General features: G+C 36.3%; 1 protein-coding gene across 1 annotated transcript in view; it reads left to right on the top strand.

The window, feature by feature from the left end:
- Positions 1-25,228, top strand: part of REEP3 (receptor accessory protein 3) — a 93,102-nt gene that overhangs the window by 24,875 nt on the left and 42,999 nt on the right. Inside the window, exon 2 of the mRNA XM_069459850.1 lies at positions 18,389-18,461. Within this exon, the coding sequence (XP_069315951.1) occupies positions 18,389-18,461 (73 nt within the window). The remainder of the gene's footprint in view (positions 1-18,388; positions 18,462-25,228) is intronic.

Raw genomic sequence — 25,228 nt, 5'->3', positions numbered from 1 at the left:
GCCTAATGAGAGACTGATTTCCTTTCACCTTATGGATTTTTCTGATTGCCCTTTTTTAAAATAAAGCCTCTGAAAATTGAAATATAAAGAGCAGTTTGGAGTTTCATTTTAAGGAAAAATGGACACAAAGGTAACTATGATGGACCCTCCCCATTGAAAATATGCTAACTAAAATATTTGTTTAATAACATTTTTAAAATTCACCAGTGATGGAAGCCATTCTTATTTATAAGAGTACTCAGACTATGAGTACTCTTATACATAAAATGAAAATCAAATACTAGTTGACAACATAGTCAACCAAAAACTTCAGAACCAATGAATATTATGTGAAGAATTTACTATTGCTACATATAAGAGCTTCTCAGCCCTCAGAATTGGAAATGTTTAATGGTAATCTCCACTAACAGTCAAAATAAAAGCATTTTGAGTTACTTTAAAAAAAAAAAAAAAGTACCATTGAGCTGATTAGAAAGTACAGATTGCTCAGAGGCCAAAAGCCCAGCAAGGTAAAGAGACCACTAAAGCTAACTTCACCCCCAAGGGCATTTCCTGAAACCTAATGACCTTGACTTTTTGGTTTTCGTGTTCTCCTGGGCAGGAAACAACACCAAGAACTGACCCAATGTAAGTAGTCTAATAGCATAAAGCTAGAAACCAAGAAATGTGCCTTATTCATTCCATAGAAGGCAGAGAGAGAGAGAGAAAGAGGAGAGAGGGCCAAGATGGTGGACTAGAAGCAGCCCATACACACTTTTCTCTGGGAGAGGATCAAAAACTGCAAGTAGATGCTCACCTATGGATGGGCCCTCTTGGAGAGAGCATTGTCAATCATCAGAGAACCAATGGGAGACACTCAGAATGAAGAAGACAGGGCTGAGAGATCCACTTGCCAAGATCAGAAGGTTCCTGGGGGAGACCCCCTACACGTACAGAAATGATAAAGGACAGAACCCCAGGACCCCATGCTCCCAGAGCAGACACTGTGATTGGAGCTGTGAGGGGGCCCCCAACTACCACTGTGGGGCTCTACACTGATCAGGGAACTACTTGGAGACGATATGGTATAGTACAGTTGCATCAGAGAGCAGGCTTAGCAGGGACCCACCAGCCTCTGTTCCTGGGTTGCTATAGCTGATGCCACTCTTTGAGCTCTCAAATCCGGAGGACCGAGTCTACACGTGGATCGGCTTTGCTGCAGCTGCCCCAACATGGCCCCTTGCCCAGCCAGGGAGGGAGCAGAGAGAGCAGATGCTCTCGCATACCCATGGCTGGACCCAATCACTACCCATCACTGGGGAACTCAAATGGAGCTCGAAGTTCAAGAGGTCCCATGGTAGCAGCCTCAGCAGGACTTGTGTGAAGAGAGAGCCCCAGCCATCCAGCAGCCCAGCACCTAAGGCCCCACACACCTACCAGTGGGAGCAAGCCCTTTGGCCCTGTGCACTGCTGTGGCAAGGTCCACACCCCTGCGGACCTGTGCTCCATGCAGCAGGCCATGCCCCCACAGACCCACACGCCCTTCAGTGGGCCATGTTGCCTGGTGGTGGGGGCCAACCAGCAGGCCTTACCGGGTAGGCCAAGGCCCACAGACGTACACGCCCTGCTGCAAGTTATGTGTTTGGTCGCTGGCCAGCAGGCCACACCCCCATGGTCCTCACCGCCAAGAAACAGAACAAGTTCTTTGTTTTGTGTGCCAGCCAGCAGGCAGTGACGCTACACAATGTCACACCTGCAGTCCAGCTTTCCACCATGGATCTGCTAGCCATGAGCCACCTGCTACTGCACGCTGCCATCATACCATGTATCTTCTAGTAAAACTAGAAACCAATTCCAAGAGAAACACTCAAATCTATGCAAAGTCATGGAAATAAAACAATCTGCTGCTGAATGATCCTTGGATCAATAATGAAATTAAGATGGAAATCAAAAGATTCCTGAACTAAATGACAAAGGGGCACAAGCTTTCAAAATCAAAGCAGTCCTAAGGGGAAAGTTCCTAACCTTAAATGCCTACATCGAAAAGACAGAAAGATCACAAATTAACAACCTAATTTCACATCTTAAGGAACTAGAAAAGAAGAACAAACCAAACCCAAAGCCAGCAGAAGAAAAGAAGTAACAAAGCTCAGAGCAGAACTAAATGAAATGGAAACCCAAGAAACACCACAAAGGTGCAATGAAACAAAAAGATTGTTCTTTGAAAAGATAAACATAATAGATAGACCATTAACCAGATTAACCAGAAATAGATTGAGTCACATAACCTCAATCAAATGAAAAAGGAGGCCGGGCATGGTGGCTCACACCTGTAATCCTAGCACTCTGGGAGGCCGAGGCAGGTGGATCGTTTGAGCTCAGGAGTTCGAGACCAGCCTGAGCAAGATCGAGTCGCCGTCTCTACTAAAAATAGAAAGAAATTAGCCAGACAACTAAAAATATATATAGAAAAAAAATTAGCCGGGCATGCTGGTGCATGCCTGTAGTCCCAGCTATTCGGGAGGCTGAGGCAGTAGGCTTGCTTGAGCCCAGGAGTTTGAGGTTACTGTGAGTTAGGCTGACGCTACAGCACTCTAGCCTGGGCAAAATACCATCTGTGAACATAGTCGCACCATACAATCCAGCAATCATGCTCCTACGTATTTATCCAAATGAACTGACAACTTATACCCACACAAAAAACTTGCATGCAAATATTAATGGAAGCTTTGTTTATACTCACTTAGTTGTCCTTTACTGGGTAAGTGGATGACCAAAACTGGTATATCCATACAATGTAATACTATACAGTGATTAAAAACAATGAGCTATCTAGCCACACAAAATCATTTAACAATGCTTAATGTTAAATGAGAGAGGCAAGTCAGAAAATGCTATATACTATCTGATTCCATTTCTATGCCATTCTGGAAAATGTAAAACTATGGAGATTTTAAACAACAATTGGGGGAGGGATTAAATATGTGAAACACAGGGTGTTTTTATTTTTAGGACAGTAAAATTATTCTGTATGATACTGTAATGGTGGATAAATGACATCATGCATTTGTCAAAACCCATACAACTTTACAGCTCAAAGAGTGAACCTTAATATATGCAAATTTTTAGAAATCATTCAGAAGCTTGGGGGATCCCGGATGGAATGCAGAATGTGACAGAAGAATCTAACTGTATTGCAAATGTATGAAACAACATTACTGAAGGGAATAGAGGAAAAAGGTACTGATCTAAGTAACTTTGGAAATGATGGGAGCCTGTATGACTAAAGGCAAAAGGAGCTGCGCGTAACACTACTCTAGTTGACAAAGTTGTATCGCATGGAGGTGGAGGTTAACAATTCTGAAACCACTATATAAGTATACTGGAATTAAACAATTAAGTAAAAGTTTCTCACTGTCAGAGTGGCAGGTTACAGATAAGAAGGGGAGGAAGCTAGAATGATTCATGTGGCGAAGAGGACAGATGAGGAGGGAGGAAGGGAGGCATTCCAGACAAGAAGCATATCCCAGGATGGAAATAGAAATACAAGAGGCATAATGAGGAAACCATATTGGAACAGATGGTTTATATAAGGCAGTGCTTTTCATATTATCTTCTGACGTGGCCCCAGAGGGGGTAGTCGGTGAGGGTGTGAGAGGCCAGCTGTTGGAAGGCTTTATGCACAGCAGTGCTGCAGGTATATTAGAAAGATTAATCTGGCAGTGGACAAAGAAGAATGGGTTGGGAAACTAGTCAGTAAGTCCAGTAAGATGGCATGAGCCCAAATGTATTATTTGCCATGAGTTTAAAATAAAACAGGAGGATGGATGCTTGTATTCTCACCTGGGAAGAGCCAACAAGACTGGGTTACACGTTGGGTGGATGTTCCCCTTCTAGGGGAAGGAGGCATCAAAGACCCATCCAGTGAGAGAAATGAAGAATCTCACGTTGAAATTAAATCTGGTAGTACTAGATTGGGAATATGGAAGATAAAACTGTGTCTAAGTTCTAAAGGGATGTACAAGTGAATTAAAATTATTAACTAGAATATGTAAACTATAATGGTGATGGTTAACAATGAGATTATACCTAGTGCCAACAGTGAGGATGAACACACAGCAGACCTCACAATCATGTTCTTGTTTACACCTCAGTTCTTAAGGTTAGTTGTTTTCTTAGAGGTCTCTAAGCTGGTGGGGGTGGGAGGTAAGTTAAATTGAAAAGCCCTATACTCTGTGGCACAGCTGAAAATCCCATACTCAGAGTCTAGGAGCTGTCACTTCTGGTGAAGCAGCATTCACGGGGTAGTTTTGTTAGGTCAGGCAGATGTTGTTAATGACGTGGCTTCTAGATGTAAGGATAAAATCCCCAGCAGAAGACGTGGTGACATAAGCCACAAACTCAGAACTCAGGGTTAAGGAAGGACAAGGATGTGAGGGACAGGGAAGTCACCAGGTATCTACTGCCCTCTCCACCAAAAGAAAATGAATAAATAAGCTATAAATGAACTAAAAATATAGAGAGATACAGGCATTTGCTTGCTCTCGGTGTAGGAAAGGCTTACTTAATAGAAATGCAGTTATTGAATATAAAGTTTCACAAGTATACATAAATGCATTTCAGCAAACTTCATAAACAAAATCAAAGGGTAACAATAATGAGTCTGGACAACATAGTGAGACTTCATCTCTAAAAAAAAAAAAAAAGAAATTAAAAATTAGCTGGGCATGGTGGTAGACTCCTGAAATCCCAGCTACTTGGGAGTCTGAGACAGGAGGATTGTTTGAACTCAAGCGTTCAAGACCAGCCTTGCTGATATAGCAAGACCCTGTCTCAAAAAAAAAAAAAGAAAGAAAGAAACCATAATAACCTATTAAAATATCAGTTAACATATAAAATAGACAAAGAAGGACCTAATATCAACATTACTCCAGAACAAGAACAGCTTGTGTCCAGATCTTGGTTTCAAATACTGTTTTCTAATAAAAGGAATAAGAGCTCCGTGGAGATATGGATGGTTCTAGCAGTGGGACAGGAAATATGGAAGATGGGCCTGGAACATCTTGTAGTGCCAGAAAGTAAAAAAATGCTCAAAGCAAAATAAAAACAATGGTAGAGATGTGTCAAAGGGACACAGGAGCCAACTGAAGGAGATCCCAGTGACCAAATCTGGCACAATTTGAGCAGCAAGATAAAGTAGTATTGGATTATAAGGGAAAGTATAAGATAAATAACCATGAGTCCACACTGATATAAATAAATGATTGAATAAAGAAATGAATAGAGAATGAGCAAATGTCTAATGCAGAAGAAATCCAAATAATTTATGTCAATACTCCACCCTCAAGGAAGTGGTGTGTAACTCTTCACTCCTTAAGTATAGTAACATCCTGCCAAAAAGTATGGGACGGAAAGCTGGGAAGTTGTATTAGTCACTTCACCTGACATATATACTACTTCAGCCAGGTGATCCAGGTTAACATCAATAATGATAAATTATGTTGGTCGTTTATACCCTTGATGTGTCATGAAAATGGGAAATCATCTTTGTGATATTCCTCCCAGAAACCCATGTCCTGCGTCTAACCACAAGAAAAACAATCAGACAAACCATAATTGAGAGACATTCTAAAAAATACTTAACTAGCTCCTGAAACCTGTCAAGGCTATCAAAAATCAGATAGACTTGAAAACCTTTCTGAAGAACCTAAGGAGACATGATGATTAAAAGATCCTAGAACAAAAATGAGACATTATGTAAAAACCAAGCAAATCTGAATAATGTATGGCCTTTAGTTAATAACTGTTATTATTAGTTCATTAATTGTGACACATGTATCAACCAATGTAAAATTTTAATAATAGGGGAAACCGGTATGGGGCGTATGGGGACTATCTGTACTGTCTTCACAATTTTTTGATAAAACTATTCTAAAATTAAAATTTTATTTTTAAAAAAGTTGTAGTCATTATGACATTTCAGTCCCAATTATTATATATTCTAAACAGCCATTCTTTTATATAGCCACAAGACAAATGTCACCTTAGAAAGATAACAATGATAAAATATTAACTCCTAAAATACAGTTCATATCCCAGATGTCCAAGTTGCTCCAGTAATGCCTTATATAGGTGCATTGTTGTTTTTAATACAGAATCCAACCAAATAACATTGCACTTAATTGTCATTTCTTTTTAGTCTAACACAGAATAGTCCCCTCAAGATGACAGATTTTAACACCCCTTCTTTTCAATTGATAGATGGACTGCTCTTCATTTAATTGCTTTTATATGTTTCTTTAAAGAGGAAAAAGGTAGCAAAGTCAGGATCAGTGGAGACTTTACCCTTTCTCTAGTCCAGTCATCCAAATCTGCCTTTCATGAAATGAACAATGCTTCGTAAGAGGCAGGGGGCTCTTTAGTGCCAGCCAGCCAGCGTGCTGGTTTTGTGCTGTAATTACTGATGTCAGAACTAAATTAGGTGATGGTGTAGTTCTTAGGACACATGTTTGTTTCTTTTCCTGCTAGGTTGTCCAAGATAGGAATAAAGTTCCCATTTCTGTGATTTTTCTTATACTAAGAAAATACTTAGACAATTCCCTCCATCCTTTTCAACCATCTCAAGAGAACATGGAGAATATTTTTAAAAATGCTTTTATAGGCCGGGCGCGGTGGCTCACGCCTGTAATCCTAGCACTCTGGGAGGCCGAGGCGGGTGGATTGCTCAAGGTCAGGAGTTCGAGACCAGCCTGAGCGAGACCCCGTCTCTACTAAAAATAGAAAGACATTATATGGACAACTAAAAATCTATATAGAAAAAATTAGCCGGGCATAGTGGCGCATGCCTGTAGTCCCAGCTACTCGGGAGGCTGAGGCAGTAGGATCGCTTAAGCCGAGGAGTCTGAGGTTGCTGTGAGCTAAGCTGACGCCACGGCACTCACTCTAGCCTGGGCAACAAAGTGAGACTCTGTCTCAACAAAAAAAAAAAAAAAAAAAAAAAAAAAAAAAAAAATGCTTTTATAATGCTTAACTTTTATATTCTGGTTGTTATTTTTGTAATATAATTACTGTTATTGTTTGTTCTTCAAAATAAGGAGACCAAACCTCCTTTCAGCCTCATTAATTAAAAATAGTAACATGCAGGGTGCCTGTGAGAGGAAGGAGAGCTCTTAACATAAAGAGGGCGATTGTTCTAGCTGTAGGGAGTGGCATGGGAAAAAATTACTGAGTGGAGATACTGGAGGTACTAGAATGATCTGAATAAATGAAATGAAGGAAGTGGTTTAAGAAATATGAAAATAGAATGTTTTGGTTTCCAAATCATCACAAATTTAGTTTTAATTAAAAAGCAATGTGAGTTCACTTACGTATTCCTAGGGATAGGAAAAAACAGCGCTTTGGCACATAGTATGCCATCAGTGTTTTTATTTAATAGAGAAGAATTCAAAGATTGTTTGGAAACAAAATTTTAAATTCACCTAGTAAAGAATTGTGGTGGTCATTCGTGAAGTGACTGTAAGTGACTGTCACTTAGATTGCACAGTAGGTATGAATGTTCTATGAGAGGACTTGGCAGAAATTTTAGGTATGAGTTCAGTTCACGGAAGTTCACTTCATGGTCATGTGGTATTGAATGAATTGCACAGAATAGGGTAGAACCCATATTTCTGCCTTTCTTTACTCATCCTTTAATTTGTGTATAGGGATGTATTTTAGGAGAGGAAATTTTTTCAACATTCTCAGAATTGGCTTGTGTGTGATTTTTCTTCGCCAGATTACAACTGAACTCTCAAGTTATCTTTAAGTCTATGGGGCTAATGGTAAGTTCGGGTTTTACAAATCCTGTGCTTAAGGGACTAAGAAAAGTAAACAGTTCCTCCGAGTTAAGTATTACTCAGGAGTCAGGAGTTGGTCAGATGATATGAGTAATTCTTAACTCCTTCAAAACATAGCTACCTAAACAGTTTGATAGGGATTGGAAAATGTGATGAATGTTGATTAAAGATATAGATAGTCCTTTATGTAGACATAGTATACAATCAAAAATAGGCCTCAGATTTTCTTCTTATATATGACAGTAGTGTATTTGGTGGGTCACAATTACAATTACTAAGATAACTTCTGAATGTTATCTTTATTCAATTTAATATTGGAGATCTGCTATGAGCTATACATTGTCTGATGTACAAAGTAGTACAAGTTTTATTTTGGCGAAGTTTTTCTTTTTTTGGTGTAGAGGAAAGAGTGCAAGTCTTGAAATTATGTTTATTATGTTTTAGCTTCGAGACTTGCTCAATGCTTAATTTGTAAAATGCTTAATCTCTCTGAGCCTTACTTTTATCATCTGTGGAAACAGAACAGTAACACCTACCTCACCCACGAATTTCTTGTTTGTAGTGACAATCACAATGCAAATCTTACAGTTGGTAAACTGTGGCATGCTGCAGAATTTGTAGGGACCATTGTTTTCTTTCAACTATGTGAGCCATTCTGTGGAACTGTACACACAGGGTGCTGAGTTACTTGAGTGCCTCAAGGGTTTGTAGCCCTTGGTTCTACAGTATACTCTACCAAATTCGGCATTCCTTTAAACATTTTGCTTTGATTGGGGTGCACCACATAGTAGGCCCTTGTGGTGGGAACTCTTGAGTGGGCGTGGCTGGGGGAGAGAGTGAGGGGAGGAGGAAGTTCAAGTCTGATGTGCTGTGGTTTGATTTTTACCCCTAGTTGTATCTTTAGCTTTCCTTTTAGAGTAGAAATTAGAAGCTCTGGAGTAAAATTAGAAGGTTAGCTCTGACAACATGAACATTCCAAGCTTCATAGCTCTTGATGACTATTGTGAAAAACATGTATGAAGTCTTTCAAAGGAATTTTCACTGTCTTTTTCTCTCCCTGGCGATTTTAAACTTATAAACTTGGTTATAGAATTCAAGATTTGGTGTTTTTTTTTTTTAAATGGGTTTGACCCTTTCTTTCTGTTTATAATTTTCATATTTTTCTTTAAGATTATAGCCACTTGGCCATTGTTTTACTAAATGGGAATTCTCTACCAGCAGGGATTTTTAACAACAAATCTCCTTTTCTTAAAATTCATTTAAGACAAAAATTACATACTGTTTTCGCAGTGATCATGCATGAACTTTTGCTAGCTGATGGTTGCTTAAACAGTGGCAGAATGGCTCATTTGGAAAGTTGATCACATGGGTAATATACAGAGGTACAGTGGTTATCACTAGACCTTGCACTGCTTTTAACCATTTGATCTTAAGCAGCCAACAGTTGATTATTTTCAAAGATGTATTAAATTGTTGTCATTTTAGTTTATTTAAAGCTTTCTCTTTTCCTTTTTCATGATTTCTTACATTTGTTTTAACATCTAAATAAAGGACAGAATTTGGCAAAAGTAAAGATAACCCATAATTACTTTTGTATTGCTTTTAAAAATCCAGTTAGACTGAAACCAGTTTACCACACTGAAAACATTTTGCTTAATCATAATCCGTTTTAATCCAAAGCCAAAGTAAGCATAATGTTGTCATACCTTAGTTTGTTGAATATGCAGAACTTAAAAATTCAGATTCTTGGGTCCTTCTGCCAAAGATTCTCCTTCCCAGTTGATTCTTACACATACACAGGTTTGGGAACTAAAATTAAATTTTCTCAAGCACTTGTTAATTGCATTTATCTTTTATTTATGAGGTTCCTAAGAAATTATTTCCTCTGGGGGGGAAATACTATCTTGAAAAAAGTCAGGAAACCATTGTTATAAAACGGACTGTTTGTAGGATTCCTTAAGATTCTGATTCTATTTTTAGAATTCAGTCTGGTTTAATGTTAGAGAACTAATGTTCAAACAGAATTGAACTATAGAAAATTTTGTCCTCTTTCTCTTTCTTAGTCTTGCATGAAGCCATTTTTAAACTTGGTTTTCATAATGGGCTGCCTTTTTGATTTCACTAAATTCTGTGACCTCTCCCTACGTATGGTGTTCTGTTGTCCTAATAGAAACATACTGTAGTTTCCCTTGGCTAAAACACATGTAGGCAGTGATATGCTGGTAATGTTTATCAAGTCGGGGAAAGGGGCCTGATTCATATCACTTGCTAATTTCCATGGTGTAAAACAGTCCCTACAATAGCCTATTTTCAAGCTACCAATATGACCTCACTAAATGTTGAGCTCGTGCAAGGTGGACACAGCACACTTGGTGTTTCCACCTTACAGATAGCACAGAACTTCCAGGGTGTAGTAAAATGAAGTAAAATAATTAGGAATAAAATGAGGAAATGATAAGTTTTTGAGTATTTACGTGCTTTTGTTTTTAGTATGTTTTATATGTATAAATTATTCTACCATAAGGATACCCAAGAAACTGTTTCCATGATCTTTGGGGAAAGTCATTGTTTCAAAATAGGACATTTTTACTTTGCATTTTCTACCTTATTCTATTGCTTAAATTAATTACCTATGTTAAAATTACGAACAACAAGAACACTGGTGTTAAAGGATCAGCTCACCAGATGATTTTGATGTGTGGCTAAGTTTGGGAACCACTGGGGGTTCTCAATCACAGCTACCTAAACTGAAAGTTTTCTTGGTTTCGTGGCACATTAAAGCTGAGTTTTGTGTTTTAATTGCACTGACTACTACATTTTAAATGTTCCATTATGTTCTTTCAAATGATTTGAGAATTTTTTTAACAACTAGATATGTTAAATTTTAAAGAAAAACGAGAATTGAGACTATTAAAAAAATCAAAGAAAATAAAAATCTGGTAAATACAAATATAAATATGCCAATCCTGAGGACCACCATAGTTGATACAATTGAACAACAGATTTGACTCTGAGTTTCCTGGAAATACATGAAAAAAAGAACAATATAATTCTTTTCAGATAGAAGAGTGGGCATTTTCTCAAAGAAAGCTAAGCATTGCATTGTACAGAATTCCAAAGTAAATCTCACATGAAATTTCATATATACGGATACTGACTAACAGTGCCATATTTCTCTACTACTTATAGGTTTCATGTAGTGGTTTCTTATAATATACTCCAAAAAAAATCAAAAATGTAGTTTGACATTTTCCCCAAAGGAGATAGATAAAATGGTTTAGGAATATAACCTGGTGATCAAGCTTGATCCAAAGTTAGGATGATACCACCTAGAAGAACAAAAGTTTAGAACAAGAATGCCAAAAGATGACAGATAGGTCTACTTAGCTCATGTCCTTTGTTGGTATGAGGTTGACAAGATGTCTGAGACCAGGGTCAGCAAAAACAAATGCAGTGAATGACTAGCAGTCTCCATCTTGAACACAGAAGTGGGAAGTAGTAGAGATACCTCTGCTTGTTTCCCATCCCTACTCCAGGCTGTCTTATGTAAATTTCACTGGTCTTAGGCAGCATCTGTAGTGTAAACTGAATTACAAATGGAGTCTATACTCTTTGATAAGTGCCTGGAGTATTGCATTTTGTGTTGCTTTTTAGAATGTGTATATGAGACACATATATATTAATTGTGACTAATTCTTAGCAATCCTAATACATCTGTCTTCCACCATTCTGATATTTGATCCTATAATTTATTTTGTTTGTGATATTAATTAGCTGTACCACTGTAGTTAACTTCTAGTCTCATTGAGTTGTTTTTTGTCCTTTCGTCTAATAGAACACCATAGTTACAATTACTTTGTTGGGGAGCATGATTCTGAAAGCAGCAAAATAAGGAGAATTTGCCAAGTAATTCCTATATGAGTGTGGTCCTATTAGTAACAATGTAGATTATCAAAAATGAATTATTTGTTATATTTATTTCTAACAAGCTACAATTTTAAATTCTTTTATAGTGTTAAGGAATTTGTAAATGTAAAATTTTTGGAAAATTTTAGGGGAAATTTTAACTAGTTCCGAAATTAAATGTTAACGTTACTAACTATAATATTTAGGGATTTTCTTTCTTTTAGGAATGATTTATACACTGCATGATTGTTCTAATTCATATCTTATTATCTTAGAAACACAGTTCATCTGTTGAAAAAAAAAAATGCCTGATGGCTATTGACTCTTCTACTTTAGTTAATTCATCTTTTGACTTTTTTTCTTATCCTATTTTAAAAAACAGTCTTTAAATGGGCATTCTCATACATTCCTGGTAAGAATATAAATTGGCTTACTCTTCTAAAGAGCATTTTGGCAATATGTATATCGAAGACCATAAAGATTTCAGACCCTTATACTCAGTTATTACACTTCTAGGAAAACGTCACTTGGAAATAAACAGAAATTGTAAGCGTAGATTCTGGAGTGAGAGTGCCTATGTTTAAATCCAGCAAGAAATTCAAAAGTTGTATGACCTTGGATTAGTTTCTTCTTTAAGCCTCAGTCTTTGCATCTGTATGATAGATTTTAAAATAGCACCTATCTCTAGGTGTTATTGTGAAAATTAATGAAGTGATATTTGTAAAGTGCTTAACATCATGCCTATTACAAAGTATCAATAAATAATTGCTGTTATTAGTAATCATAGAAAGATTTATCATAGCACTAGCTAAAATAGTAGACAAAAAGGAAAATATTTGAATGATTTTTTCATTTATATGAAGGAATACTATTCCATGTAGTTGTTCAATGATGTTCAAGAATATTTAAAGATATAAGAAAATGCCAATAATATAACATTGAGTGAAAAGGCAGGATAAAAATCTCTCTATGCTCTAAGATGTTAATTATGTTTTTAATTATATTCTAATTATATCATAAAATAATTATATCTTTTAAAAATGTTAATTATGTTTGAAAATAATTTTTTTAGAGATATTATAGAAAAATCTGGAAAAGTGGCTTCCAGTAATTCTTAAAACCAAGTGATAGAAATATGAAGATTTCATATAATAGTGCTATTCTGTTTCTATGTATTTTCATTTTTCATAAATTTTTTGAAATGACAAGAATAATAGAAAATAAAGTCTAAATCCTTGGTATTAGATTTTTGTAACTTGTTTAGATATAAACTAGCTCTTGATCAGTTTTGTTATTAAACTGTCATTGATGCTTTCTTATGGTGTTTTTAGAGCATTTGAGAGAATGATATATGAGACTTGTAAAAATTTGATAAAAATTATAAAAATCATGAATGCTTGGAAAAACCCTTAATAAAAAAGAAAGATGGTTCATTCAGTAATGAACTTACTAGTGATTTTTATATTGCTTTATACTTTTCGACATCTTATAAAAATTCTACAGTAAGCTGTTTTTAGAGTGTTAATCAGGAAAAGAAGTTTCAATTTTCTGATGAAATAATGCTAAGTTTTATGCTTTGATATTATGATTGATATTATTTCTTGTATTTAGACCATTCTTATTAGTTGCTTTTGAGACTTGACTTCGAATATGCTATAATTCTCTAAAACAATTTTGGTGAAGTATGGATTGTATCTGAACGTCTGTGTAGAAAAGATCTATTTTAAGTAATTTCCATATATGAAAAATGATGCAAGGACCATCCCCCTCCTACTGCACTCTCATAAGTGGTTTTTGTTATTTTGAGGGTTTTTTTTTTTCCCCATTTTTAAATAGTGTAGATTTTTCAACATACCCAGCATTCACACATTTCAAAAGGCAACTTTATCTTAGTGGGGGCGAAGGGTATCTTGAGTTTTTTTGGCAGAGTTCTCCCTTTTAGGCAGAAATAAAGAAAAAGGAAATGACTAACTGTTTCTTCCTGCCTCTATAACTGAAACAATATTCAAATTTATAGGTGAATTTTACTTGTAGCAAATATTTCCTTTATAAGCCCCGCATTTATCTTGTAGGTGGCCTTCTAAAATACACTTTATTTGATTTTATACACTGTGCTCATACTTTGGCTTTGTGCCCAACCTCCCAGGTTGCAAACATCTACAGCAGACCCCAGTGTTAAAGAAAATAAACCCAAAAAGAAAACAACCTAGAAAATATTATAGATGTTAATAAATTACTCAGAAATATCCACAGTGGAATAGTAATAAATTATAATATTAATAGTGGCAATCCTTAAAAATTGTCCCACTATTCATTAAGACATTTAGTCTTTCTCATGTTCCAAATGAAATACATTATTGTTTTCTCCTCTTAGAAGAGACAGGTATTAGGGATATTCTCTTTATTTGTTTGACATATTCTATTCAGTACAAAAGTTAAAAAGTTAAGGCAAAGCACCTATATATATGTATATAGAATCAACTAGCACCCAAATCCTTATGATATGTGAGAAAATTATCTACTTTGGAAGCCAGTTATATACATTAAAACATATGTCAATCTAAAATAGAATAAACTAAATGCAAAATGACTAGTCCTGACAAATTCTTCTAAAATTAAAAATAAAAGTAACTTAGAAGTTTATGGAGGAAAGTTGAATCTTGAAGAAAAACGTGATTTAATTAAAGAGGAAAAAAAGGAAGAAAGAAAAGATGGAAAGAGAGGAAGAAAGATAAGGACGGAGGCAGGCAAGAAGCATACACTCCAGAATTAAAGTAGAAATACAAGAGGCATAATGAGGAAACCATGTTGGAACAGATGGTTTATATAAGGCAGTTCTTTTCACATTATCTTCTGATGCACCCCCACAGGGGCTGGTCAGCAAGAGGCTGAGGAGGCCAGCTGTTGGAAGGCTTTAAGCAAGGCGGTGCTGCAGGTATATTAGAAAGATTGATCTGACGGTGTACAGAAAGGAATGTGTTGAGAAATTGTTCAGTAAGTCCAATGAGATGACCTGAACCCAAATATATAATTGGCACGAGTCTGACAATAAAACAGGAAGATGGATGCATGTACTGTCACCAAGGAAGAGCCAACAAGACTGGGTTGCACATTGGATGGATGTTATACCAGGGGAAGGAGGTGTCGAAGGCCCATCCAGTGAGAGACATGAAGAATCTTATATTGAATTTAAATCTGGTGGTACTAGATTATATGGGAATATGGAAGATAAGACTTTGTGTCTGGCCAGGCGCGGTGGCTCACGCCTGTAATCTTAGCATTCTGGGAGGCCAAGGTGGGAGGATCGCTTGAGGTCAGGAGTTCGAGACCAGCCTGAGCAAGAACAAGACCCCATCTCTACTAAAAATTTGTTTTTTAAGCCACCAAGTCTATGGCATTTTGTTACAGTAGCCCTAACAAAGTAATACAGTACACGTACATTTCAGCAAAAATTATAAACAAAATCCAAAGGTAATAATAACCTACAAAAATATTGATTAACATATAAAATAGACAAAGACCTAGAAGGAACAACACTCTAGTAGCAATGAGCATACCTAGCACCCAGACCTTGGTTTCAAATACCATTCTCCAGTAAAAGGAACTGGGGCTCCTTGGAGAAATGGCTGATTCTATTATAAGAATGGGGCAGGGGCCGGGCGCGGTGGCTCACGCCTGTAATCCTAGCACACTGGGAGGCCAAGGTGGGCGGATCGTTTGAGCTCAGGAGTTCGAGACCAGCCTGAGCAAGAGCGAGACCCCATCTCTACTAAAAATAGAAAGAAATTATATGAACAGCTAAAAATATATATAGAAAAAATTAGCCGGGCATGGTGGTGCATGCCTGTAGTCCCAACTACTCGGGAGGCTGAGGCAGGAGGATCCCTTGAGCTCAGCAGTGTGAGGTTGCTGTGAGCTAGGCTGACGCCACGGCACTCACTCTAGCCTGGGCAACAGAGTGAGACTCTGTCTCAAAAAAAAAAAAAAAAAAATGGGGCAGGAAATACAGGAGTCCCCTCTTATTGGAGGGGCATATGTTCCAAGACTCCCATTGGATGCTTGACACCACAGATTGTACCAAACCCTATATATTCTAAGTTTTTTTGATTTGATTACCAAGACAGCTACTGACTACCAGACAGGTCCTGTATACAGTCTAGATATGCTGAATAAAGGGATAATTCACATCCCAGGTGGGAAGGAGCAGGACAATGGAAGATTTCATCATGGTACTCAGAATGGCATGCAATTTAAAACTTATGAATTATTTCTGGAATTTTCCATTTAACATTTTCGGACTGCAGGTAACTGAAACTGCAGAAAGCCAATCTGTGGATAAGTGGGGAGGACTACTGTATACAAGATGAGCCTGGAGCATCACTTACTACCAAAAAGTAACAAAAGTGGTCAAAAACCCTCACAATGATAAAGATATGTCAAAGGGACACGGGAGCTAACAGGGAAGTCTCCCAATGGTGAAAGCTTTAAACAAGAAAATAAAGTAGCATTAGATTATAACTCAAAGTATAAAATAAATAAATATCTGTGAGTTCATATCGATACTGGGGGAGAATAGATAAGTCTCCTGTGCAGAAGAATCCCAAATAATTTATGTAGAGACTCCTCTGTCAGGAGACCGAGCCTACCAGCCCATGCTTGCATATTGACTCCTTTCCAAAGAACATAGTCCTAAAAGTGGGGACAAAAGAGTAACTTTACAAAGTCAAAGTCATATACAGCACTACCCTCAGCATAGTAGTTATGGTTAACAACAGTGATAAGTCATATTTATAGTATGTGTCCTTGATATAGTGTACATGAACTCTGTGGTCTTCCTCTCAAAACCCCATACCTCAGTCTAATCATAAGAACACCAAACAAATTCCAATGGAGAAGCATCCTATGATATACTTGACCAGTACTCCTGAAAACTATCAGGGTGATCAAAACAAGGAAAGTCTGAGAAACTTACAACCAAGAGAGCTAAGAAGACAGCTAAATGTAATGTGCTATCCTGCATGGGATCCTGGAACAGAAAAAGGATACTAGGTAGAAAATAAGGAAATCTGAATAAAGTATGGAGTTTAATTCATAAACAAAAATCAATATTGGGGCTTGGTGCAATGGCTCCTGCTGTAATCCTAGCACTCCGAGAGGCCAAGGTGGGAGGATTGCTTGAGGTCAGGAGTTCGAGACCAGCCTGAGCAAGAATGAGACCCTGTCTTTACAAAAAAATAGAAAAATTAGCCAGGCGTTGTGGCATGTGCCTGTAGTCCAAGCTATCGGGAGGCTGAGGGAGGAGGATTGCTTGAGCCCAGTAGTTTGAGGTCGCTGTGAGTTATGCCATGGCACTCTAGCCCAGGCAATGGAACGAAACTGTCTCAAAAAAAAAAAATCAATATCAGTACATTAATTGTGACAAATGTACCATACCAGCGTAAGATGTTAATAATAGGGGAAACTGGGTATGGGGTATATGGAAACTATATGTACTATCTTGCCAACTTTTCTATAAAACTAAAAGTATTGTCAAATATAAAGGCTATTTAAAACAATAGAAAAATTGGCAAAGGGATATCATACACCTTATGCGTCAAAAGACCGACCAGTACGCACTTGAAAAATATTTAAATTTACCGGTATTCAGAAATGCACATTAAAATAGCTAAAGGTTATTATCTTTCTCCTATTTAGCTGGCAAACCTTTTTTTTTTCTTCTATTAATGATGCCTGTGATTGGCAATGTATAAGAATGTAAAAGGGTAAAAACGTATGTACCCTTTGAAGCAGCAACATCACAACCAGGAAGTCATTATCAGTGTTATCACTGTTCACAGTGTTATGTACAATAGCGAAAACTCAGAAGTTAACCAAACGCTTATAAGTATGGGACTGTTTAAATAAAATGTTGAATCTCAATGTGCAATGCAATGCAGACACTAAGAATAACGTAGAACATTTGAAGACAAAAATACTCTATTATGTGTTACATGAAAATATCAACTGTATCTTTTCATTATATGTTTGCACGTATCTCTTGGATCTGGGATTTAGTGATATTAACAAAGAGCATTAAATTAAGTCCTATTAGTGATTGAAAGTTGTAAGTGCTTAAAGAGTTATTTTAGTGCATCTTATAATATATCAAGTAATTATTTTATAGCTATTATAATTAGAATCTGATGCTTCTGAAACTAGTGAGGGACCAAGTTTTTGTTACCACAAATTGTGTGTATGTTTATGTTTTACATATACTGCAAGTTAAAAATGGAATTTGTATACAATAATATATTGCCTGTGGTTATCTCTGACTGGTAGGGTTGGGGGCAATTTTTATTGTATTTTTGGTGATTTCCTACATTTTCCAAGTGTTCAAGGAACCACAGAATATTTTCTGTGATGACAAAAATGTTTTAAGTCAACTTTTTCAAAAACTAAATCTTTTATTTCTATAAAACTACTATCTAAAATATTAAAATCATCTTTTTGTTCAAAAATGTGTTTTTACTTTGTTTCTCTTGAGTGGATTTAGTTTATACACAAATTTGTATATTTACACAAATTTACAGTTATATGTTTTCTAAGTACTTATTTTCTATTAGGTTAAATTTTCACGAGCTGTTAACAGCATTGTGTTTGATTAGTCTTCTTATATCTTTTCCTTTTAGGCTGGTGTTTGGAATGCTTTATCCTGCGTATTATTCATACAAAACTGTGAAAACAAAAAACGTGAAGGAATATGTGAGTATAGTTTTATGGGTGATTAGTTTAATGTATCAATGATGCACAAGGCTATAAAAATTGTTTCTTTTAAAAACAGCTAGAGTAATGTTATAGGTTAAAATGTGATAAATGTGAAATAAAAAAATTACTCAATTTTTTTAAACTCACTTTGAAGACAACTCCAAAAATAGTTTACTATCAATTGGCATTTAAGTATATGGTTCCCAAGATGAGTAATCAGAAGTTCTTAATTTAGTCTATAAATTCAGACATAATAAGGAGTTGGAGAACTTTTTGTTTGACTTTTGTTGGGGGGAAGGGTTGTGAGAGTTTTTGCCTTATAAATTTATAGGTACACTGAACACTGAGAATATATGCCTCTAGCCCCAAAGCCTTTTTCTTCTTTCATAGATGTTTCATCACTTTTTAATTGATTTAAATTTGGAGATACTCCAACTCCACTGACAGCTGCAATCTTTTTTTCTTCTTGAATCATACTCTATTTGCAGTGATTTTGTTTTTGGTCCTCAGTGTTTCTTTCAATTTCCTTTTCTCTAGTCCCTAATTTTGTTTTGCTTTCACTAATTTTCTTTTTCTTTCTTGTTTTTTTTTTTTTTTTTAAGACAGGGTCTCACTCTATCACCCAGGCTAGAGTGCAGTGGCATGATCACAGCTCACCACCTCCTGGGCTCAAGTAATCCTTCTGCCGCAGCCTCCCAGAGTACTAGGATTACAGGCTTGAGCCACTGTGCCCTGCCTGCATTCACTAATTGTTTTTAATTTTTATCACTTCTGTAAGTTCTCTTCATTCCCAAATTTATCTATACTGTTTAATAGTTAATGGCCTTCCCCACCTATAAATACTGACATAGTTTACTATATATGATGGAATGAATTTTCAGAGAACAGCAAAAGCATATCCTACTGATGGTTAATCAATGAGTAAACAGCCAATACTGAGATAACTGCACATCAGTAACTATGGGTTTTTAATTGAGGTGACATTCACATAAAATTAACCATTTCAGTGTAAATAATTCGGTGTCATTTAGTACATTCACAATATTATGCAAACACGATCTCTTTTTAGTTCCAAAATATTTTTATCACTCCAAAATAAAACCTCATGTCCATTAAGCAGTTACTCCCCAACTTCCCCTCCCCCAAGCCACTGACAACCACCAGTCTGTTTTCTGTTTATGTGGATTTCCCTATTCTGGCTATTTCATATAAAAGGAATCATATGTGACCTTTTGTGTCTGGCTTGTTTTACTTAGTATGTCAGTATTCATTCCTTTTTATGGCTGAATAATATTCCATTATATAAATATAGCACATTTATATATATATAAATATAGCACATTCATTTGCTGACACACATTTGACTTGTTCTACCTTTTGGCTATCATGAATAGTATTGCTACAAACATTCATGTACAAGGATTTGTTTGAGGATCTGTTTTTATTCTTTTGGGTAGATAGCTGTGGTTCTTTCTAAGGGATCTTGGATGGTAGTCTTGTCATCCAACCCATAAAATGATCAGAGATCAGATCATGATTCTTTTTCTTCTTTTTTTTTTTTTTCTCCTCCCCCCCACCACCCCAAATCATGATTCTTTTATTCTATCAATGGAGGGAGGTATAGACTCAGAAACCATTATAACTAACCCACTCTCTTGAACTTTCTATAGTCATTTTTCTTTTAGATAAAACTAATTTTTGAAGTGAAATAGAGTAGTGGAATGTATCTAGCAGAGATAAAGAAGTTACATAATTGAGCTCTGCAATTTTTCTACCCTTTTATTATATACATATCACTTGAATCTAGAATTGGTGAAATAATCTTCAGACATGGAACCACATTAAGTCCTAGGAATTTAAATTCATTTTATAAATGGCTTAAAGGGTCATATTTTAATATTTGTTGTAATAAATACTTGAAGTATGGTTTAATACTACTAGCCTGCATGAGTTTCTAGAAGCCAGCACTCACCTGTTAACAGTGCTGCTCAGACTGTGCTACAGGACCAGCTTTGTTGTTTTTCCAGGAAGTCTTAGACCAGTACTTCTGTCAAATAAAAACCTAATCACTAGGAAAAGATGAAATTAAAAATACCCTAAAACATGAAATACAACTCCAGTTTTTTCATACTACCAGATTCAATAAACATGAAATTACAGTTGGATTTTGTACTTACAGCAACACAGTAACAGTTCACAGCCTTGCACAATTCCCTAGGCAGCACTCTACCCTGCTGTGTAATATTTCAACTGGAATTCTCTTTTGAAAGATAAAAGAGTTCCCCATCATTTTCAAACACCATGAAAATATGATCTAGGGAGTCTGCTACTGGCAGTGCTTAATAAACATGAAACTTCTCCCTATTGGGATGTTTTTGATGCTGTTATTAAATGAGATCTTTTTCTGAATCTAATTACCTGTACAGTTGAAGTACAGGGTGTTAAGCATCTCAACATTGGTGCCATTTCACCTATAAAGTATTCTAGAGACCCAGGATATACAATAACTGGTGTGCCTCCATGTGTGTCTTTATGTATATATTTGTGTTTAACATGTACTCCCATCTCCCCTGCTAAATCTGCTTGATTTTGTGGGGGGAAAAGTTAAGTACAAATTGAAAATGACATTTAGATGAGAAGCTCTAATAATTTGAGGATATCAGCAGGCACAGAAATACTATTCCCTAAAATAAAACGGTAAGAGGATGGCAATAAGAAATATAGATACCAATTTCAAAATACTTTTGCCCATTGTCTCCAGTTGTTACTATAACAAATTATCATGCTCTTATTGGCTTAAAATGATATAAGTTTATTCTGTTACAATCCTGGGGATCAGAAATCTGAAATGATTCCTTCTGGAGTTTCTAGGGGAAAATCTTTTACTTGCCTTTTCCAGCTTCTACAGGCCGCCAATACGCCTTGGCTTACGGCTCTTTTCCTCCATCTTCAAAGCTAGCAACGTCGAGCTAAGACTTTTCATACCACCATCTCTCTGCTTCTGTCTCTTCTGCCTCCCTCTTCCACTTAAAAGGACCATTGTGATTACATCAAGCTCACCTGATTAATCCAGGATAAATGCCCTATCCCAAGGTCAGCTGATTAGCAACCTTAATTTCATCTGCAACCCTACTTCTCCTGTGTGTAACCTAACACAGTCAGTTTCCAAGGATTGGTACACAGACATCTTTGGGGGAGAGGGCATTATTCTGCCTACCCAGTGATACCTCACTGCAACCCTGTAAAGTATGCAGGGAAAATATTCCAATTACAGGCTCAGAGACGTGAATTAACCTGCCCAAAGTACATGGATTGTAAAGGCAGGATTGGTATCAGATGGAAGATCTTCTGTTTCTAATATTTTATTCATTCTGGTCTACCCTGCTACCTTTAGAAGCTTAGGTAAGGATCCCAGCTTCATGAAAAAGTTGAAACAGCTTTTCACAACCAGCCAGTGAATGTGCATCTGATTAATTCAAAGGTGGGCCTTCAGGGGCCACAACCGTATGGATGTTTTTCAGGAAGGGCAATGAGGTGGCCTAACCAGTAGTAGGACAAGACCCAGAAGCATCTAAGTCAACTGTGAACTAAGAGGTTAAAAATGAAATTAGAAGTTTTTGGAAATTCTATAAAGTCTTGACAGTCCTTTAAGTATTTCCAGTCTAATTTACTCTGACAAAAATTTTGGCTATTATTTTCTTGCACCCACCTGTCAAAAGAGGCTGAGTCTCATCCAGTTTAAACTCTGACTCTTAACAGCTTTATCAGAACTCTGGCCTCATAAAGTATTTCCTGTATGGTAATCCTATCCACATTTGCTTTGTTTTGTACATGGCAGTTTCTTAGTAAAATTAACCTTCTTAAAATTGCCCTGTTATATATCTTTAATGATACTTTATACTATTATATTCTTTATTTGTATATATGTTTGTCTCCTCCACCAGAATAGGCCCCAGAGGGAAGGGTTTTGTTGTTTTGTTGATTGGTATTAATATATTCTCATACCTGGAACAGTACATAGTATATAATAGATGCTCAATATTTTTTGGATAAATAAATAATAAGAAAAAAGGGGGAAAGTTAATATATATGAAATATTAAATTGTGCTTATGAGCATGTGCATTTCTTAATTCGATTGATCTAGCTTGCCAGCTTTGATTCTGGTGGGTTAGAGAGTATACAGTCCAGTCTTAACACTTATCACAAAGACCAATTTCTTTTTGGTATTTAGTTATGACCTAAATTCCGCTGCTATCTACTTCAAAATTATTTTCAGAAAGCAAACATTTTCGGTTAATTTACTTCTTCCCACCCTAACTACTACCATTCCCCTTAAGCCTGCAAATGGTAAATTGCACCTGATAAAACAGATGCTGTGTTCAAATCAAAACAAATGGAAAGTACTGTGTATTTTGGCAACCTTCCTTTCTTCCTTTGCCTATTTTTAAAACAGAGCTTTCCTAGGATATAATTTCCTGTATAGTGTGGCTGATATGGCCTACTTAAAGACTTTCAGTCTTGCAGTAATTGAAATGTAAACTTACTGAAGAATTAGTATGGTTTTGCAAATTTTTTCAGGCTCATTCCATCTCATGACTTGAAAATAGAGTGTTTACTTCCAAGTCGTGTGTAATTGCTGTAGCTTTTCTAGGAAACCAGTGTTCTTGTTCAAAGAATGTTGGAGAAAGCAGCAATGAAAAGATTGGCTAACAGCACTTCAAAATCAAAATCAGACATTTGGGCCTAAGATTTACTGTGTGCAAGAACAAAGAACAGGGAAAACTCTGGGAGGCTACTCTTTAAAAGGCCTAGAAATGGTCCTCTAAAACTCTATTGACTTGGTTTTTGAAAGTGACCTAATTTTTGACTGAGTATCTAGGTGATGTGGAAATGAACAAATATACCACATGCCAGTTCTACAGATCTTATTGATTAGTAAAATCTGAACTTGTCTACTAGCTTTAGCGTGGAAATATTAATAGAAGGAGAAAAAACATACTAAAGAACTTTATTCTCAAAAAATGTTGCCTAAGTATTTTTTGATATTTTTGATTAAGAATATTCATTTGATTCAAGGGTTTTAATAATTTAGAAAGTTTAAAGATTAGCCTACCGATTAAAATGGGGTTTTTATTGAAAATCAGTTTTGTTAGGCCACATGCTTATTTATTTTCCATTCTCACATACTTTTAATTTAGCTTTTATTTTTATTAAAGCTGTACTTGATTACAATTTAAAAAGTCAATTAGTTTTCGAAGGCTTTTTATGGAAAACAATAGTTCCCCACCCTTCCATCCCTATCTCTAACTCTTTAGAAGCAACGACTTCCTTTATCTCAATCTTTTAGTATTCATTTCCATATTCTAAATAACATGCTTACTTGGCTATTTATTAATTTTTCAGGTGGACATCATGAGTTGACTTCCTTCTGTGAAAGATGATTTAGCAGGTACCCAGTGCCACTACACACATCCATATTTCCCTGTCCCTGTAGCTTCCCAGTGTCATCACGGTGTAATTTGGGTTGGCTCATTATTCAAAATTTACATGACTTAGACTAAGTTAGGAAAGAAGCAGTAGAATGTAGAGATAAAGAGCATCTGGAACCAGGCTGCCTGGGTTATCATCCCAGCCCTACCCCTTACTAGCTGTATCTTTAGGCAAGTTATTTGACATTTCTGTGCCTCAGTTTTCTTATTGGTAAGTAGTACTTATCTCTTCAGATGGTCGTGAGGACTGTATGAGTTCATGAGCATAAAACTTTTAAACCAGTACCTGACATAGAACAGCACCTGTTATATAATCCTTTTCTTTATATAAACACTACTTACAGCTGATCTCTACGCTACCTTATCCTGACCATTTCTTTCCCTGGTGTTATTGTTTTGTTGTTGCTGTTTTCATTTGTTTGATATTCTCTGTTCTTATTGCGTATTCAGACCCCAACTCTGCTACAGTTGTGTAAGTTTCTTCTCGGTGCGTTCGTATATGTTAGAGATACTGGATCAGCTCCTCTTGTTTTGGATTCTCTGCTTTCTTAATTACCTGTCTTCCCCTTTCTTGTTTTGCTTCCTCATTTTGATGACATGCCTCCTTGCTGAGAAGACAATAATGAAAGGTAAATTTTTTGAGATGCTATGTTGAAAATCATTTTCCTTCAGAATTTTGAAGGCGTTTCTCCATTGTCTTTAACTTAGAGTGTTGCTGTCGAGAAGTCTGAAGCCATTCTCATTCTTACTGTTTCTCCCCCGATTCAGGAAGCTTGTGGGATATTTTCTAATTCCCTGTTGTTTTAAAATTTCATGATGATATGCTTTGCATGAGTCAATTATAATCAGTTTTGCTAAACTCCTCAGTAGTCCTTTTAATTCTGGGAATCCTTTGTCCTTCATCTCTGGGAAATTTGGTTAAAATTATTTCTTTAGTGATATTCTCCACTCCATTTTCACTATTTATTCTATCTGGAATTCCTTTAATTCAGTTATATGGCACTTGGTCTGGTCCTCTAATTTTCTGATCTCTTTCCTTTTTATTCCCATCTCTTTGTCTTTTTCTTCTACTTTCTCATAGTTTCTCAATTTTACCTTCTAATCCTTCAATTGATCTTTTAATTTCTGCTCCTGTTCTAAGAGCTGTTTTTACTATGTGAATGTTCCTTTGTCTGTAGCACCACATTCTTATTTTGTTTAAAATTTCTTCTCTTTTTTCTGTGAATATAACTGACAGTTTTTTGGACATGTTCTTTCTTGTATAGTCTTTTCCT

The sequence above is a fragment of the Eulemur rufifrons genome, chromosome 28 (assembly GCF_041146395.1).
Source record: "Eulemur rufifrons isolate Redbay chromosome 28, OSU_ERuf_1, whole genome shotgun sequence".
Classification (NCBI taxonomy): Eukaryota; Metazoa; Chordata; class Mammalia; order Primates; family Lemuridae; genus Eulemur; species Eulemur rufifrons.
This window is presented reverse-complemented; position numbering and strand designations above follow the sequence as displayed.